This window comes from Tupaia chinensis, unplaced genomic scaffold (genome assembly GCF_000334495.1).
Source record: "Tupaia chinensis unplaced genomic scaffold, TupChi_1.0 Scaffold000682_1, whole genome shotgun sequence".
Lineage (NCBI taxonomy): Eukaryota > Metazoa > Chordata > Mammalia > Scandentia > Tupaiidae > Tupaia > Tupaia belangeri.
This window is the reverse complement of record NW_006160205.1, coordinates 1590290-1609246: the sequence shown is the minus strand read 5'-3', so window position 1 is coordinate 1609246 and position 18957 is coordinate 1590290. Positions and strand designations below refer to the sequence as shown.

The 18957-nt window shown below is 43.7% G+C and overlaps 1 protein-coding gene across 3 annotated transcripts in view; it reads right to left on the bottom strand.

The window, feature by feature from the left end:
* The window catches only part of TAFA4 (TAFA chemokine like family member 4), a 191713-nt gene that overhangs the window by 135724 nt on the left and 37032 nt on the right, over nucleotides 1–18957 (bottom strand). For 2 of the 3 annotated variants that reach the window (XM_006160357.3, XM_006160358.3), the window contains exons 2-3: nucleotides 5425–5561; nucleotides 3957–4072 (exon numbers count right to left, since the gene is read on the bottom strand). In XM_006160357.3, coding sequence (XP_006160419.1) covers nucleotides 3957–4072; nucleotides 5425–5438 — 130 coding nt within the window. In that variant the 5' untranslated portion in view covers nucleotides 5439–5561. Of the gene's footprint in view, nucleotides 1–3956; nucleotides 4073–5424; nucleotides 5562–14748; nucleotides 14793–18957 lie in introns of those variants that run through there. The other variant, XM_027776555.1, reaches the window with a different exon arrangement.

Sequence of the window (18957 nt, the reverse complement as noted above, 5' to 3'; positions counted from 1 at the left end):
AAGTAACAGAAACTGCTCCTGAATTGTTGTGACTTACATTTCCTTTTGATTGAAAATCCATCTATCCTGAGTTCTTAAAAAGCTACAGGAGAGGGACCAGCAGTTGGCATAATGGCTATGTCACTGGACTCCCACGTAGTCGACTGCAGTTCGAGTCCCAGACCGGGTGGCTTAAACTCACATCGGGCATATGTGTGTGCATGCCCAAGATCCCAAGAGGAGAATGGAGGAGAAGGGACTGTGGCATGGCCATCTCCGACTGGGGGGATTATTTCTCATTTTCTGTCTCTCTGTCTCTCTTTCTGGCGAGTACATGTGCCCTATAGCAAAAACCTCTCAAAAAAAAAAAAAAAAGACTACAGTAGAGAAGCATCCAGGTAACATATTTATCTACCTAATACTCATGAACAAAACATGAATCTTTTGTTAGAACCATTACACATTTTTGGTCTCTGTCACAGTATTAACCTATTCTATCAAGTTTACGTGTACTTTAACTCAGGAATTTCACTAGCAGGAATTCACCCCAAGTCAGGACATAGGTACTTGTACAAGTCTGATAAGCAGCAAACTGTACCCAAATTGGTAATAACCAAATGATTTATGGCACATCAACACAATAGATGACTCGATGGTGTTAAACAGACTGACAGGGACGCGCAAGAACTCCTTGAAAGGATCTCTAAACTGCATTGTTAAATTGGAGTGGAAGAGGTACATTTACAAAATACGGGAGAGTGATAGGTGTGTGTACATACATACTGGAATATGTCACTTTTGTTTGTCCCCAGAAGGGCAGTCAACAAAAACTTAAGAGGACAGACTTTCCTTTTCTTCAAGCAACAGGCAGCCTCACCTAGAGAACAGGGTCCTTGTGGGAAGGAGTTGGTTAGCTCTGATTCCTCTGGTGGTTGTTAAGATGGAGGAGGAGAGGGACTTAAATTCCAAGATGAAAGCAGGAGGAATCTCCCACAGACAAAAAGAAATGGAAAACCAGAGGACAGGGCCAGCCCTGTAGCACAGAGGTTAAGTGCTGTGCATAGGAAGGCAGATCCCATTTGGACAATGGTGGTTTGAGTCCTGGCCCCAGTGGCTTGAGGAACATACCAGGAATATGTGCATCTGTGCCCAAGGTCCTGGTAGAATGGAGAAATGGAGAGAAAGCGATTGTAGCATGACCATGCCCTCTTGGGAAGTGCTTTCTCTCTTTCTCACTCTCTCTCTCCCCAACTACATGCGCCTTCTGGCAAAAAAAAAAAAAAAAAATCCCACATGGCTGACTGTGGTTTGTGTCCTGAACCTGGTGGCTTGCTTTCTCATTTTTCCTTTCTCTGTTTCTCTCTGGTCAAAATAATAATAACAATAATAATAATAATAATTAAAATTAAGTAAATAAGTCCTTTAAAAAAAGTGATTGGGGCCAACAGGTAGCATGGTAGTTAAGGCACTGGACTCCTACTTGGCTGACAATGGTTCAAGTCCCAGACCTGGCAGCTTAAATGTCACCCTGGGCACATATGCATGCATGCCCAAAATCCTGAGAGAAGAATGAAAAAGGGACTGTGGCATGGCCATCCCACCTTGGAGGATGATTTCTCAATTTCCCTCTCTGTCTCTCTATTATGTGCACACGCCCTACAGCAAAACCTAAAACTAAATAAGTCAATTTTTTGAAAAGCCAGCAAACATATGCTAAGAATCTAGAATAAATCTAAATTTCATCTAGAAACTTCAAGATGGTATTTTCATTTATTTAGCAAGATTTGCCAAGGCGTTGCTCAGGCCCACGACCATCCCTGTTGCTCTAGAGCCTTTGCTTATATGGATGACACTATCCTTTTTCTCAGGCATCCAATTCGATCTTCATTCAGACATACCCATACAGGTCTATCCAGCTCAAATGCTGAGGGGTATAGTATAAAGTAAGGGTTGCCACACAGATTAAAAAATGGGAAGTTCAACATGTCCTCTGTATCCTTCAAGTTTTAATCACTTTTCTCTCTTTTTTTTTTGGAGAAGTTTTTTGCTATAGGGCACATACGCTTGCCAGAAAGACAGAGAGATAGAAAGTGAGAAATCACCCCCCAAGGGGGATGGCCACACCGAAATCCCTTCTCCTCCATTCTCCTCTCGGGATCTTGGGCACACACGCACACGCATCCGGCATGAGTTTAAGCCACCGGGTCTGGGACTTGAACCGTAATTGACTACATGGGAGTCCAGCGACATAGCCATTACGCCATCTGCTGGTCCCTTTAATCACTGTTCAACACGATCCTTGAAGCCTCGATCCTAGAAATGTGAGGCTCCACTATTGATAACCAGCCCCACTGAAATGGTTTGCCTGTTGACTATCGTAACTCTCAACCTCCACTCAAGAAGAGAGATGTGTAATAAACAGATAAGATTAACAACTCCAGACACTTTCCCCTCCTGAACAAACTCATCAAAAGATACGAAGCACAATAACCAACTAGCTGTGGGCATTTTACAGCAGCCAAACGGTATTGATTTTATGCTGAGTCACTAAAACTTCAATCATTGTTCTTCCCATCTTCTTCCAACTATCGCTTTCGGCGGGAAAATTGAGTTGGGAGAAATTTAAAATGTGATCTTGAGTCTAAAATTAAAGCTAGCCTTAAAATAGCCAGACTACCAGACTAGAAAGCATGACGGGTTGCGTATCTGTGGGTAAGGACAGCTCATAAACTTCCCACATGCGAGATCTTTGGGAGAACTTGCAATGCTGACCCATATATGAGTTGGGGAAAGATGGAAACTTGGACCCTAAGTCAAAACATGTCTGGCACCCCCACCTCAAATTACCCCAGTTAGACAGAAAATGAATTATTGGCAATGAATCTACCAACAAATACGAATTATTCAGGAAAATATAATTCCCCAGGGAATTTCCATTCTGTGTCACTTTAAATGTAGACATAGTAAAAAAGGGGGAGATATATATAGTTTTTTAGCTAATGGTTTTAATCTCTGCTGTAAAAATAAGCAATACTATGAGAGTACACACTGAATACTGCTGCTTGGCAGGCTGAGGCCACATGGGAGCCCCGAGTTCAATTCCCAGCTCACCCTTAAGAGCTGGGCACAGGGGGCCAGCAGGTGGGGAGGTGGTTAAGGCGCTGGACTCCCACATGGCTGATGGCGATTTGAGTCTCAGACCTGGCAGCTTGCTTTCTCACTTTCCATCTCTCTCCCTCATCAAATTTAAAATAATTAATTAATTAATTCTTGGAGGGAAACGAAACAAAACAAAAAACTGGGTAGAGTGGCACCCACCTACCATCCCAGCTACTAAAAAGGCTGAGTCAGCAAGATTGTGCCCATCAGGGCCTTTCTAAACACACACACACACACACACACACACACACACACACCAAAAAGCAATAAATAAGCAACTTACAAACATGGGTCGCACTAGAAATTATAAGAATGACTGCCTCTAAAACTTTAGACACATTCCACTTAGGTTCCATGCAACCTAAAGGGTTTTCTTTTCTCTACTTTTTATTAATCATTCAGCATCATTTTTCTCTACACATCTCATCAAGATCGTAAATGATCTGAAAGTTCCCTTCACCGAAGCCCCGTGTTAATCTAAGTTTTTCAATAAGGACATTCGACCTTCTAAGAAAGCTGCACGTGTCCATTAACACACATACACAAAGTACTGCTGCTTTCCTGGGGTTCTCTGAGAAAAAGCACTACAAAATAGAAAAGACGAAGGCCTGGAGAACAGCTTAGAAAGAAGTCCAGAGCAACACTCTTTAAGCACCAAACCCTTACACGGGGCTACGCAGCAGTGCTTCCTGCTTCCTCTGATTATTTACACCTTCAGATGCTCTTGTCAGTAACCTGTGTCTAAAATGCAGACTCTGACGTTTCAAAGGGCTTTAGTAATTGATCTCAGCAGTGCGTCATGAGCTTAAAGGGCTTACCTGCGTGTCCCCGGAGGTGCTGGCTGGACGCGGACATCAGCTTACAGCACACCATCAGCAAGTAGGCCAGAAGGAGCCAGTGAGACAGCAACAGGGACTTAGCAGAGACTCTCATCCTGGGGAGAAAGCAGGGTTCGCGTCTGAGAGGGGTGAGCGAGGTGAGGCTTCTGGGCAACACTGGCCCAGGAATATGGGGAAAGGCAGGGGAGATCTTGGCACTAGACTTCTTTACCCCAAGAAAACTGAAGGCCTGTCAATCCCTATTTGCACAAAGCAGTAACTCAATCTTCATCAAACATCATTTGTAAGTAAGAGTTATCACCGTGTTAGCACCAGCCTCGGCGAGGAGTCACGAATCCCCAAGGTGTAGCTCAAGTTGCCCTAATAGAGAAGGGGGTTTATGGTCTATTTCATAACATGAGATTTAACAGCTACACACTCAAACCACCGATGTACGTGGTTCAAGCATCTGGAAGAATCCATGGAAATTTTGCACCGGGGGCCTAGAGCTTTGTTTATCGAGGCCCTCTGGTCTGGGGGTCTAGACGCATAGTTTATTAGACTGATGCCCAAGTCCGGTAGGGAACATGGACCAGCACAGGTAAACAGCTGCTCTAAGTGGTGGCACATCCTATTCCAAAACAAAAACAGAAAAATAAATCAAAGCGAAGTATCAAGCACACGTTATCCCTGGCTCCCTAATTTTTCTGCCCTTTTTACCATTATGGGGAATTAAACACAACTTGATTAATTTTTTTGTTTGCTCATTTTTTTTAATTAACTTTTTGAGCAAAAGTCAGGGCACTTGGGATATTAGGCTCTTACACTCTGTGGTGTCTATTATCACCGTAAGAGATCAAAAGAATATCTTTTTAGATGTGCAAAAACACTGCACATCTAAAAAGATGATTAAAAACACTGCACTGGGGGCTAGATTCTTGTGAGCCTGGCCTGTTTTGCCCTCAGATCCATCCCATCCTCTTCCCCTGTACTAAAGGGGTGGAGGGTGAAAATTGTGGCTGCAGTTTCCCAGGCTCCTAGTCAGCTGGCTCCTGGCTGGGTCCAGCAAAGAGGAGGCAACAAGGAAGGAGGGAAGGAAAGAGAAAGGCAGGGGTCTGTCTCCCCGTTGTCTTGGTGCTGGATAGGATCTATGAAGAGGTCATTTCTCCTCCATGGCTCCAGTTCCTCCCAGAAGGGCCCACTATGTTTCTAGCTGCCACTGAAGGTGCCTTCCCTCAGGCTCGGCCCACACTGCTTCCTCTGTCCCACCAGCCCAGGAAAGATGGCATCTTCTTGTCATTGCTATTTCTGGGCTGCCTCCACGTCTTCTGGGTGGCTTGCCTGACTCTCCCACCCCATCTCTAAGAAGCTTCTACGAGGGATCATCAATTCTTGGACACTTGGTTTTGCTAAATTCTCAGTACTGTGTTAAGACATCACCTCTTGGTGTGTGTTAAAATCATTTTACCTTGGAGACTTCATAAGATGTGGTTCCAGTCAACACAATTATTCTGGGATATGTTTCAGAGTGACTCCAAATTCCCATTTGTAGCAAGGACCAACCATGTCTGCCGTTCCAAAAAAAATTATTTTAGCTGAGAAGACCTATTTTAAAAAAGCAGAAGGGGGAGAAAATGAATTAATTAGCATTTTAATGTTAAAATGAAACAGATTTCCAGTAGCAAAATAGTGGTTTTTACCATGACACGTGCAGTTTCAGACAAGTGATGGACAGCCGAACATACCCATATTTATAGTCTAATATGGAGGTGGAAGGGAATACAGAATTCTACAGCCACCAGCCAGCCTCATATTAGTTAACACATTATATTAGATCATCAGGAAAGTCATGACATGTTTTTCTGTTTTTCTATGCAATAATGAGTCACAACTTTCCTGACAACCCAATAGTTTAAAATGGATATTCTCTCAGCAGCAAAGGTATTCAAAATTTGGCAGTAAACCCCAAGATGCACTATTTCACTCTCCCATCTCATAGACCATTGGATGTCAACAGAAACTGGAGAAGATTTGGCCCCCAAAAGTTATGCAGTCTGCCCAAACTCCCAGAGCAGAAGAAACGCCCACGGGAAGATCCAGATTCCTAGATTCCCATGATATGAACTGCAAGATGATGCTAAGCAACCAATAAATTTGCTTTGGGAAAAAATGTTGGTAGAGACAGAAATAAAAAGTCTTTCTAGGCCAGCAGGTGGTGCAGTGGTTAAGACGTTGGATCCCATAGGGCCAACTCCGGTTTGAGTCCCGGACCCGGTGGCTTGATAGCTATGCCTAAGTGCGTGTGCATGTGTGCTTAAAATGCCAAGAGGAGAAGAGACAGAAGCAAGGTCACCCCCTCAGGGGGGAGGGGGAAAGGAGGCATGGTGATTTATCACTTTCCTTCTGTTTTTCTATGCAATAATGAGTCACAACTTTCCTGACAACCCAATAGTTTAAAATGGATATTCTCTCAGCAGCAAAGGTATTCAAAATTTGGCAGTAAACCCCAAGATGCACTATTTCACTCTCCCATCTCATAGACCATTGGATGTCAACAGAAACTGGAGAAGATTTGGCCCCCAAAAGTTATGCAGTCTGCCCAAACTCCCAGAGCAGAAGAAACACCCACGGGAAGATCCAGATTTCTAGATTCCCGTGATATGAACTGCAAGATGATGCTAAGCAACCAATAAATTTGCTTTGGGAAAAAATGTTGGTAGAGACAGAAATAAAAAGTCTTTCTAGGCCAGCAGGTGGTGCAGTGGTTAAGACGTTGGATCCCATAGGGCCAACTCCGGTTTGAGTCCCGGACCCGGTGGCTTGATAGCTATGCCTAAGTGCGTGTGCATGTGTGCTTAAAATGCCAAGAGGAGAAGAGACAGAAGCAAGGTCACCCCCTCAGGGGGGAGGGGGAAAGGAGGCATGGTGATTTATCACTTTCCTTCTCTCTGTTCCTTTTCGTCACTTTCCAGTGAGTGCGTGCACACTATGGCAAAAATCTAAAAAAAATAAGAAAGCTTTCCAATGTAATTCATTATAGCAAGAAAAAGAAAGCATACTCGTGAATACCACAGCTAACACGCAACGCTGTTCTTCAACGCACAGACCTACAAGGACTTCCCTACTTACTGCCAGCATCCTTTAAAAGACTGACGCGATTCCAAATCAAAAGAATCTTAAGAAAAAAAAGTCAAACATAAACTCTATCATTTTGAACGTTGCTAAGTTAAATATCCCACCTAGTGGTGGAGATCAGAGAAAAATAATGACAAGCGCTAATAAATATTGAAGTTGCAATATAATATAAAAACGACTTTTGAAAAGCAGTCTAAATACTTTAGAATTCCATGGAACCCATTTTAAATCCATCACCAAACACAACTGAGATTTTCTCTTCTATAAATGACCTAAAGAGAGCTCCACAAGTTTGATGAGAGGACACTCCAGGTGGTAAACGTGACAACCCACCTTTTCGGGGCTACCGCTGAAAAAGGGTGGGTCTTGGGTGATTAGTCCAACGACAGGAAATGGCTTTGAGTAACGGTATAAATAAGAGTTGCTTGGAAGAAAAAGACTTGAAAATGTGCATCTCCCACTTCCTCTAACTTTATTAAGTATGTTTGTCCTGGTGTCCACCCAAGGGCACGATGTAACCTTCTGCTATCAGAAAGAACTGCACCGTGTAATTTATCAGGGCCCATCATAATGAACTCCCACATACTGGAAACCAAAATGACCTTTCCAGGCTAATATTTATCTTGCTTTCCTCATACAAAAGGAACCACTGGGTATTCTTTACTCAATTCATTAAAAAAATGGATCCATCAGTGAAAAGAAATGCAACCTAATTGTCCGTATGCCAGACGAGGGGCCAGAGTTGAACCTAGGCTAAGGGGAACTCATTAGGTCACCCTCCCAGAAGGTAGAGGCACTCGCTTATCAGGATTAACTCTTTAGGGGCTGGATGGTGGCTCTGTCATACTGCAATGCTGGGCCCACATGGGAAGGCCCCAGGCTCACATTCTGAGGTCTCCCTCTACACACCAGTTACATGTGTGACCATGATCCAGGGATGGCTGAAACTGGGGGTGGCTGCGGTATGGAAACCCTGTTAGGGGGTACCCGTCTTTCTCTATGTGTGCCTCTGTATCTGTCTCTCTCTCTCTCATGGAAGCAATCAACTTTACTGGGAAAAAAAAAAAAAAAAGAGGGATTGACTCTTTCTTGTCACCTCTAAATGTTAGCACATTCAAGCACATCAGTGTTCTTGTGCATGGCTCCAAGAGCCTTTGAGTTGCTTTCTTCATTTCATTTCTCTCTGTTGTCCCCAACACAGTCCTTTTTTATTTCTTTTAAGAAATTATTTTATTTTATTTAAATTTGACCAGAGAGAGAAAGCGAGAAAGCAAACTGTCGGGTCCAGGACTCGAACCACAGTCGGCCATGTGGGAGTCCAGCACCCTTAACCTCCATGCCACCTGGTGGCCCCCCAACACAGTCCTTTCTATCAGTCTGCTTCACGAGTCCTGTGTTTTTACAGTCTCAGTGCTCTCAATGGTAAAAGGTATTCATTATGCCTGGACTGAAAAAACCTTCTTAGGGGCCGGCAGGTGGTGTGGTGGAGGAGGACGCTGGACTCCCACATGGCTGACTGCAGTTCAAGTCTTGGGCCTGATGGCTTGCTTTTTCACTTTCTCCCTCTCTCTTTCACTCTCTCTGTCCCTCTCTGGTCAAATTAAAATAAATAAAATAAATTTAAATAAAACAATTCTTTTTAAAAAAAAAAAAAAACTGTAAAAATGAGTCTGCTCATTCTCAGAATGAACTAAAAAGACTCGGTGTCTGAATACCATGCTCCGTTTTTCACCTTTCACCCATGTGTTGGTGTGACGTGGAGACAGGCGCTCTTGTACTACAAAAGATCAGAATGCTACTTATGTCTGCTGTTAGCAAGAACCTTTAAGGTCCCCAGGCAGAAGAGACCATTCCTCAGATGCTTCATTTATTTCCATGTTACACAAGAAAATATTCTGTCTGCGCTTGATGGTTTAGCAAGGAAACAGAAAGGCTGGGCCCTTCTTTTGCCTCGGCCTACTTGCCTTCACTCTTAGCTGGTGAATTCCCTCTGAGAATCATTCTCCCAGGCCCTAGCCACTCACTGCTGTGGACAGAGCAGTCAGGGGGTGCTTTCTCCTCCCTCTCCTTCCCTCTCTCCCTCTCTCCCTCTCTCTCTCACAGGAACATACACCCTCTAGCACAAAAGTAGTAACAGTAAAAGAAGTTGTCAAAATACACCCTGATGGCCAGCAGGTAGATTGGCAGCTAAGGCACTAGATCCCACATGGTCAATCCCGCAGTTCAAAATCACACCGGACACATGTGCGTGCGTGAGGACCCAAAATCCCGAGAGGAGAGTGGAGGGAAAGGGATTGTGACACAGCCATTCTCCCTTCCCCTGCAGGGGGTGGGGGTATATTTCTTATATTCTCTGTCTCTGGCAAATACCCTATAACAAAAACACTAAAGAAAATACAACCTGAAATAATTGAAAAAAGAAAAAGGCACAGGAGCCAGACAGTGATGCAGCAGTGACACAAGACTCTGCGACGCTGACCCACATGGGTTCACGTCTAAAGATCTCCCTGAACATGCCAAGAACATGCATGCCCGTGGCCCATGGCTGGCTGAGGCGAACAGTGGACTGCAGTGTGAGGACCCTGTTGGGGATGCCTGCCTCTCTGCCTCTGTCGTTTATCAAAGAAACAAACAAACAAGAGATGAAAAAAAGGGGCAAATGTCGTCAAATAATTTTCAAGCAAATACTGAAAAAAAAAAAGAGAAAAAGAGGGGAAATAGGAAAAAAAAAAAAAAAGAAGATTCAAGGGAGGAAGACAAGAGAAAAATGAATGCATGCACCCGCGCATTTAAAAACAAACAGGCAAAATGTAAGCCACTAATGAATCAGGAAAAAGGGTACACAGGAATTCTCCGTATTATTCTTTCAACTTTTCATTAAGTCAGAAATCACATCAAAATAAAACATTACATATTCACTTTAAAGGTTTTCATTTTTAAAATGTGCTAAAATCACTAAGAACTTTTACCAACCCTAAACAACATGAGTTGATAGTTTAAATGTTCTAGTTAACTCAGTGCTCCCAACAGTCACCCGAGCCCCTGGAGGAGACATGTTTTTATTTTTAAAAAACACTTGCGTGATGGGACCAGCAGTTAGCGTAATGGCTATGTCACTGGACTCCCATGTAGTCAACCGCTGTTCGAGTCCCAGACCCGGTGGCTTAAAACACGCTGGGCGCATGTGCGTGCGTGCCCAAGATCCCGAGAGGAGAACAGAGGAGAAGGGATTGCAGCGTGGCCATCCCCCATGGGAAGTGATTTCTCGCTTTCTTTCTCTCTGTCTGTCTCTGTCTCTGTCTGGAGAGCACATGCGCCCTATGGCAAAAACCTCTTCAAAAAAAAAAACACTTGCATGGTACCTACTAGGAACCAAGCACTTTATTAAGCACTTTTTTAAAGGCTGGGTGTGCCTAAGTCATCATTTTTCACACAGAGGGCAAACAACTGCACTGCAGATCAGTGTTCTCTAAAATGTTTCAGGAAACTGTACCCAAGCTAGCTCACACGTGAAGGTTATATTACTTCTGTTGATACCTACGAAGGAATTTGGCACCAAAATAAAACAAAACTAAAAATGGATTTCGTCTGTGCATCCTCTCCACCCATTTCCTGACACATTCCAAGTCAGAAGCATTTTTGCAACAGAATAGCGAGGCAGAATCTGCCTTAATGGCAAGTAAACAGTCCGTGTTCTACTGAATGCACTGCCCTTTCCTCTCTCCTGCCTGCCCACGCCAGGGAGGTCTCTAGGCTTGCATCACCTGCAGCATGGGGAGGTAAGGATAATGAGCTATTTCCAGACTCACCGAGAGTGTATCCTGACCTCCAGTGCTAGCATCTACTGGGATGGCCTGGTGCCTTCTGTTCTCAGCCCCCTGGGGACCAGGGCACAAGCAGGAATAATTCTTCTAGCTAATGATGTAAGAGGTGACACCCTTAAGAGACAGGCGACATGGTAAATCATTTTTTCCACACTAATTTCCACTTAAGGCAGAAGATGAAAGTGGGATAGTTCTCCAAAATTAGCCGCCTGGGTTTCCGGAGTCAAAAGAGGATTTTACGAATAAAAGGGGAGAATGAAAAGACAGTCCCATTAAGTGATGTCTTGTCTGATAACCAACAGAAATTTTGAAATACAGCTTTTGCTTCCACGAGACAATTCATTATTCCTCTAGACAGAAGTCGGGAACGATGTTTCCTTTTCCAGTGGTTTAAGTAACCCAAGCTCATTGAATTGTCTTTGGAAATTGGCAACCAGCTTTTCCGCCAAAGCATGCACGGCCAAATATAACCTCTCTCTCGGCAAATTTATTCTGAAACAAGGCAGGTATTAATGAGCTTCGTATATGGAAGAGTGTGCTGACGAAAGTAAATGTAGTTAATAGGTTATCAACGTTTGCATGAATGCATTTCAAACTCCGCTACGGCCCCGAAGCCTCCACCGAGCTGTCGTTTATGATCAGTACATGATGTGTGGACGGACTTAGTCACTTAGAGTATGTTCACTCTCATATGTTAAAGCAGGCACATTTTCTGCCACTGTGTGGGATACACATGTCATAAGTGGCTTTTTTAGTGCCTGCTTAAAAACATCAATGAAGAATTTACTACTGAACCACTTTACAACATGCTGAAGTGTTGCAAATGAGCCATTACGATAACCGTCTACTAAATATTAAAGAATTTTATACATGACATTTTAATCTCAAGTACTACTATCATCATCTCATCAAAATTAGGTGGTCAAGAGCTATTTTTTTCTTTTCTTTTGTTTTTGTTGAAGGCTCACCCAGTCAGGGATGACTTCAATTAAAGAGACGTGCCATGTTTGTGTAAGGCTCACACTCTGCCATATTAAGAATGGAGAAATTCCTTACAACAACACAGTACCTTTATTTCAGTGCAGAGACACAGTCCTTCCTCACGGCTAAGTGATCAAACGGTGCATTTTGTTAATGAGGAGAAACTCTAGTCTTCAAGCGATCGTGAAAAGTACAGAACAATCATTGCTCCGGGGTCACAGGGCACTGAGAGCTACACACACAAAACTGGGAAAACCCAGGGCAAGGTGCACACAGTAAAACACACTCACCAAATCCCGCAATACCCCGCCTGGCTCCACAGCGCCTTGTCCAGGAGCGACTGCCCAGGCCTGAGGCTGCACCAAGGTGAACAGTAATGACAATTTAGCCATAAATCTCTCAAGGCCCAATTATCCCTCCTGCTGAGAATTTATTTCTTTTAATTAGACCAGCTTTTAATTGGAAATTTTCCTCTCATTTCTCATGTTTCAAAGAATCCAAACCGCATCTAAAGATTTTATTTAATATAAAAAATAAATGTAGTAAGTTTTGCTTAATGTAATAAATCAATATAATAGACTTAGTATTTTGGAGGCAAACCACAAGTTGCAAAGCACTTAAACTTTTTTCCAAAAGGTTACTACATGCTATAATCGAACATGCGCGTAAATAATGTTCATGGAAACGGTCATATATAAATATCAAAAACGGCACCTCAATACTATGGGTGGACAAGAGTCTATGCACTTCTAACCAGAATGCAAACCTGTGGAGAGAGGAATCACATGCTAATTTCTCCTCTACCCCAACCTCTAGGATAATTCCTTATATACCATGGAAGTTAGATATGTTTGGTTAATAAATCAATAAATATAAATCTCTAGGTTTCACTCCCAATGAGTGGTCAGTAACCTCCATGCTTCCCTAATTCCCCACCTGTAAACTAGCAGTGTTTAACTTACAGGATGACTTCCGGCAATAAAGACGACTCAATGAGCATTTTCAGAAAATTGCGGTGTGATTCTGCTACTGAAAACACAGAGCTCACAGGCACATATGTACAGACACGGTAAATTCAGCCGTGGCAGGATTACGCAGCATGACAAAGCCCAGGGCAGACAACACTGGCCATTCTAATCCATTAGTGAAATAAATGCTTCTTAAAAGCTTAATTTAAAACCTTTATTACATTTTCAACTTGAAAGTCATCTTTTGTTTGACAACAGTGCCCTCCTGTGGTCAAGAAAGGGAAGTCTTCTGACTGTGCTAAGGTACCTGATTTAAATTCAATGTACGTGTTTTTATTATCATAATTACATGTTTTAATATTCTAATAAGACCATATTTATAAAAATATGCAAACTATCCTTAATCAAACAAAATATAAGATGTAAACAACAATTTTACACTAGATGGAATTAGCAAAAATAAAAAAGTTAAAACAACATATACTAACAGCTTCTAAAGGAAATGACAAATTATTTTTACAGAATCTATGACAAATATCATCTTAATGGTACTCAGTATTTCTTGATTCTACCTGTTACATCTACAACACAAGCCCATGCTATGATCTATCAAAACTCCTAAGGTGTTTAAAGATGCTCAAAACAATCAAGCCTGTGTGTAATGAGATTAGACCCAGTACTGGCACTATACTGAGGCATGCTAGAGGAGAGTAAGACCAGTTTTGCAGGGGCAGCATATGGCATAGTGGTTAAGATGCTGGACTTCCATGTAGTTGACTGTGGTTTGAGTCCTGGTCCCAGCAGCTTGAAACTCATGCCAGGTGCATATGCATGTGTTTCCAAAATCCTGAAACGAGAATGGAGGAGAAGGGATTGAAGCATGGCCATCCCCACTGGAGGGTGATTTCCTCACTTTCTGTCTCTCTGTCTCTGTCTCTCTGGTGAGTACACATATCCTATATCAAAAATAGAAAGAAAGAAAGAAAGAAAGAAAGAAAGAAAGAAAGAAAGAAAGAAGGAAGGAAGGAAGGAAGGAAGGAAGGAAGGAAGGAAGGAAGGAAGGAAAGAGGGAGGGACTGACCAGTTTTTATCTATTCAGGATTGATGATCTGTATTGGACCAGTAGATGGCGTAATAGTCACGTTGCTGAACTCCCATGTAGTTGACTGCAGTTCGAGTCCCATACCCAGCTACTTGAAACTCACACTGGGCACATGTACAAGCATGCCCAAAATCCCGAGAGGAGACTGGAATAGAAGAGACTATGGCATGGCCATTCCCCGGGGCGTGATGTCTCGCTTTCTGTCCATCTCTGTCTCTCTGGTGAGCATACACACCCTATAGCAAAAATCCCTCAAAAAAAAAAAATAGTGATGATCTAACTGGAGAAGACAAATATACATGGAGCAACCCAAAAAGCAGGCCATTAAACATATGGCGGTGTCTCAGAATAATAAACATGAAGATATTAACAATGCAAAGAAGAATAAAATCAGCAAGTACTGCCGTCATCCAAGAAAACTCTCTGGAAAAGGCAACAGCACAGAAAACCACACGGAAATTCTGAAAGGAACAAAGGTGTCTGAGAATGTGTTTGCCTGTTATTCCTTTGGGGAGAGGGAGATATGCATACGTGCGAGTTTGCTTAGTTTCCATTTGAGTTAATTTGGTGGAGAAAGTAGAAAGCCCACGGAAGGAAACATTAGAGCTCGTGCAGAGAGCAGAGGCAGGGAGTGGGGCATGAGGCCGGCAGAGGCACCGGGCTGTACACAGAAGTCATACAGAAGAGCTGAGCAGTCTCCCAGGTTCCATCTCATGTTCAATGGGTCACCTCTGCATGATTCATTCAACACGACTTTATGATAACCCTACTGGGCTACATACCGTATGAGTCACAGGTAACGGATCACACTGGATCCACCAATCAACTTCCTGACAGAGAGCACAGCTGTGAAGGAATGGGACAAAGGGCTGGTCAGGTTCAGAGCTATCGTTGGAATATGTCTCCCCCAAATTCAGTGTTGAGCCATTGCAGTAAAATTAAGAGGGTGAAAACGTAACCTAATTATACATCGAAAGATAGGACCTTTTGGAAGAGATTAGTTATTGTCTGCTTAGGACGGAGCCGCTATGTCTAAGTCCCAGTGGGTGGATGGGTGGGTGGGTTGGTTGGCTTCTTTCTTTCTTTCCTTCTTCCCTCTTCCTTTCTTCCCTTCTTTCTTCCTTTCTTTGCTTCCTTCCTTCTTTTTTTCTTAGAGAGATGTTTGCTATAGGATGCATGCACTCACCAGAGAGACAGAAAGTGAGAAATCACCCCCTGGGGAGATGGCCACACCACAATCCTGTTTCCTTCATTTCCCTTTAGGAATTTTGGGCATAGACGCACACACACCCAGCATGAGTTTCAAACCTTTGGGTCCAGGACTTGAACCACAGTCGGCCATGTGGGAGTTCAGTGACATAACCACTGAACCATCTAATGGTCCCATCAATTCCTGGTGGGTTTCTAAGGAGAAGTGAGGCAGGCTGAGATCCACATGAAACACAGACCAGGCCCTCCACCAGAGGTGGCCCTGCACCTTGGACCTCTCAACCGTGAGCTGAATAAACCTCTATTTTTACCAATCACCTCATTTCAGGCGTCTTCTGTCATCCACCACAGATTGGACTAGAACATCTAGTTGAAGGTAAATAAGAACGTGAAGACAAGATCAGTGCTTGTGGGACAAGGAAGAGAGAGCAGCCAGGACCTGGAGCAGGACAAGGGGAAGAAGGGGTGGGACAGGAAGGGACCCAAGGACACAACTTTCACAGCTTTAACAGCTTTAACCAAGAGTAGTCCTCGCCAGTAGGGACTCAGGAACAATCGTTTCCTCTAAAACAAAGAGTGTGTGTCCAGGAATGCAGGAGAATGTTCACAGTTATAGAAGATGATTTTGCATGTTAAGAGAAGAGAGTCAGAGAACAGGTGTGATATCGACTTAGCAGATGCATACTCTGAGGTAAACCCGCGGACAGAGAAAGAAAGAAGCTGGAGAAGCCCTCCATAACACTTGTGGCCGTGGCAATCCCTGACCCCAATTCCTCCAGCCCGTCAGGATCTTAGGCATACATACAGGTGCCTGACATGTCTCCAGGCAGACCTGGCTAGGACTCGAACCATGATCAGCTTGTGGCTGCCGGCTCTGTCATCTGGTATACCACTGACTGCACCACAGATGCCGGCCCTGGTGTTTTGTTAGGGAGTGTGTCATCATCATCCTGTCTCAATGCCTGACACGGGCATACACTACCACAGCCAGCGTTTTCAGGTGGTCCAGGAATTGAACCCAGGGCTCCCGCGTGGCCTGGCCCGCTGACTAGCAGCAGCACCTCTCTAGCATGCATCACTGCAGCTGAGCCTTTGTTGTTTTTAGTTTCTAGGGCCAGTTCCTTGAGAGATGGTAAATTCCCATGTGACGACCATGGTTCGAATGGTTCGAACCCCCAGCTTGGTCAGCCTGAAACATGCCAGGCACATGTGTAAGTGCCCAGGGTCCAATGGGCTAGAGAACTGGAGGAAGAGGATCCCATGGTGTCAGGACCCTGTGGAGGGTGCTTCTCTCTCCTCTCTCTCTCTCTCTCATGCATGCACACATGTTCTGTCATGAATAAAGAACTTTTTTTTTTTTTAATCTGTATCAGAGGAGAAAATAAGTACTCCCACTTGTTTACTCACGGGCAGATTCCCAGTTAGGGTAGAAAAATCCACTATCTGGTAGGGAAAAAAGTGTAAAACAGAATGATTAAGCTGGACTCCCACATAGTCAACAGCAGTTTGAGTCCTGGACCCAGTAGCTTACAACTCATGCCGGACACATGTGCATGTGTGCCCAAAATCCTAGGAGGAGAATGGAGGAGAAGGGATTGCTGCGTGGCATTCTACCGTCCTGAGGACAGGGGTTGGTAATTTCTCGCTTTCTGTCTCTATTTCTCTGTCCTATTGGATTTGGGGGCATGTACTCACACGTGCCTAGTGTTTTTTTCAAGCCTCCTGATCCGGGTTTCATAGTGCAGATGGCCATGTAGGATCTGGTCCCTTAACTATTATGCCATGGGGCTGGTCCAGGTAACTGTTATTTTTAAGTAGAGGTTAAAGGTCCTATAGGTTGCAAGAGAGATTTGCATTCCAGGGGTTAGTTTTTTGTTACACAGCTGATAATGGTAATCTTAGTTTCTATAACACGTGCGTATCTTCCTTTTGGGGAGAAATAGCGCATTTATTACCTTGAGGGCAAACCGTCATGACTAGAAAGGGAGGTCATTTCCTTCTGTGCAGCCTCCTGTGCTTGTAGCTTCAGAGGTGTCCTGGAGTGTGAGGTACATCTGCGTGCTGGAGTTATGGGATCATGATCTAATATCTCCTTATACAGGCACGCTTGCTGGAATACGTCCCCGGTGTCTCAATGAAGCTGTGATTAGTGAATTCATGTGTGCAAATGTGGACTCGGCATGGAAATTTCTTAGGACTCAGGTTCTGGTTGTGATGCATTATAAATGTGAGCTGTTTCTCTTCTAGATCTTAAATGAAAGGACTGGCCTCATAGGCCTTTCTCCGAGTCAAAGTTGTCAAATCAGAAGAGCAGTTTAGGACAACTCTTGGAGCTGTCAAAAGTTTTTTCCCTATGAAAAAAATCAGGTGTATTGTCACCTGCACACGCCAACTTTGAGTTATGTCCATGTGCCTGAATTTTGTTTTTAGCTTTCATGATGCATTTTATTTAACCTCTTACATCTAATATAATATTTCTACATGACATTAAACCTTATTAATGAGGTTGTTCTCTTTGATGCTCCTTCCAATCTGGTGTGGGACCAGCAGATGGTGTAATGGTTATGTCATATGGCTGGTGGCGGTTCAAGTCCTGGACCTGGAGGCTTGAAACACGTCGGGGGTGTGTGTGTGTGTGTGTGTATGTGTGCGTGCGCGCGCGCGCACATGTGCGTGTATGCATGTGTGTGCCCAAAATCCCAAGAAGAGAATGGAGGAGAGGGATTGTGGTGTGGCCGTCCCCCAGAGGAATGATTTCTCACTTTCTGTCTTTCCAGGAGTGTATGTGCCCTAGTGCAAAAATCTCTGGTCAATGGAGTTAAAATATCTGCCTGAGACACTGTGAGGTCTGGATGAAGCGATTACAGGGATGGCTCTGTAAACTGCACCTGTACTAACGTGAGGCGTCATCATCGGCGGCAGCAGTTAACACCTCTTCTGGAGCCTGTATATGCGCCCGGCTCTGCTCTGAGTCCTGATGCATTACCTTAATCTTCCCTACCATACTCCAAGGCAGGGACTATCATCATCCCCAATTTACAAAGGAGGAAAGTGGGGAGCAGGGAGGTGATGTGACTCACTAAGGTCAACTACCACCTGGCAGAGCTGAAGTAAGAACCCAGCTCAGAGTCTGTCCTCCCGATCCTGGGCGACACAGCCTTTGAATTAATCTCAAAGTGAGCATTCCACGATCAGTATATTCGCTCCTCCTCCTTTTTACTCCTTCCCCCATCTTTTCCAAGCCAATACCTGCATCGTTTGCTGTTGTACACATACTCTGGTTAGAATCCTGTCTTTTGAGCTTTCTCTGCTAATATTTTTACATTTCCATATAGATATGAATATATTTTTATTTTTATATTTATATATATGTGCTCTATTGGCTTCTCATACCCACACATAAACATGTATATATTATATAGGTGTAGATAATTATTGTACATATTTGTGTGCAGGATGAGAAGCAACCATAGCTTCACTGGACATAAACCCACTGGTTGTGAAACAGGAAGCAGGCGTGTTCGTCCTACAGCATTATGCAAAGTGGCACCCAGCAAACCAGTCCTGCTTGCAGAAACCTGAAAAACCATGTTAGTAAAATCACTTTCCAAAGTACTTCCAATCTAATAAAGTCATTTCAGACATCATTGGTTCTCCCAATCAATGGCTATTTCTGTAACAGAAACAAACCAAAAGAGAAAATCAGGGCCAGGAGTCCTAAGAGCGAACATCCTTGCATCTCCCTCTCACTGCTAACACTTATCCGGACTTGAGCAACGGCA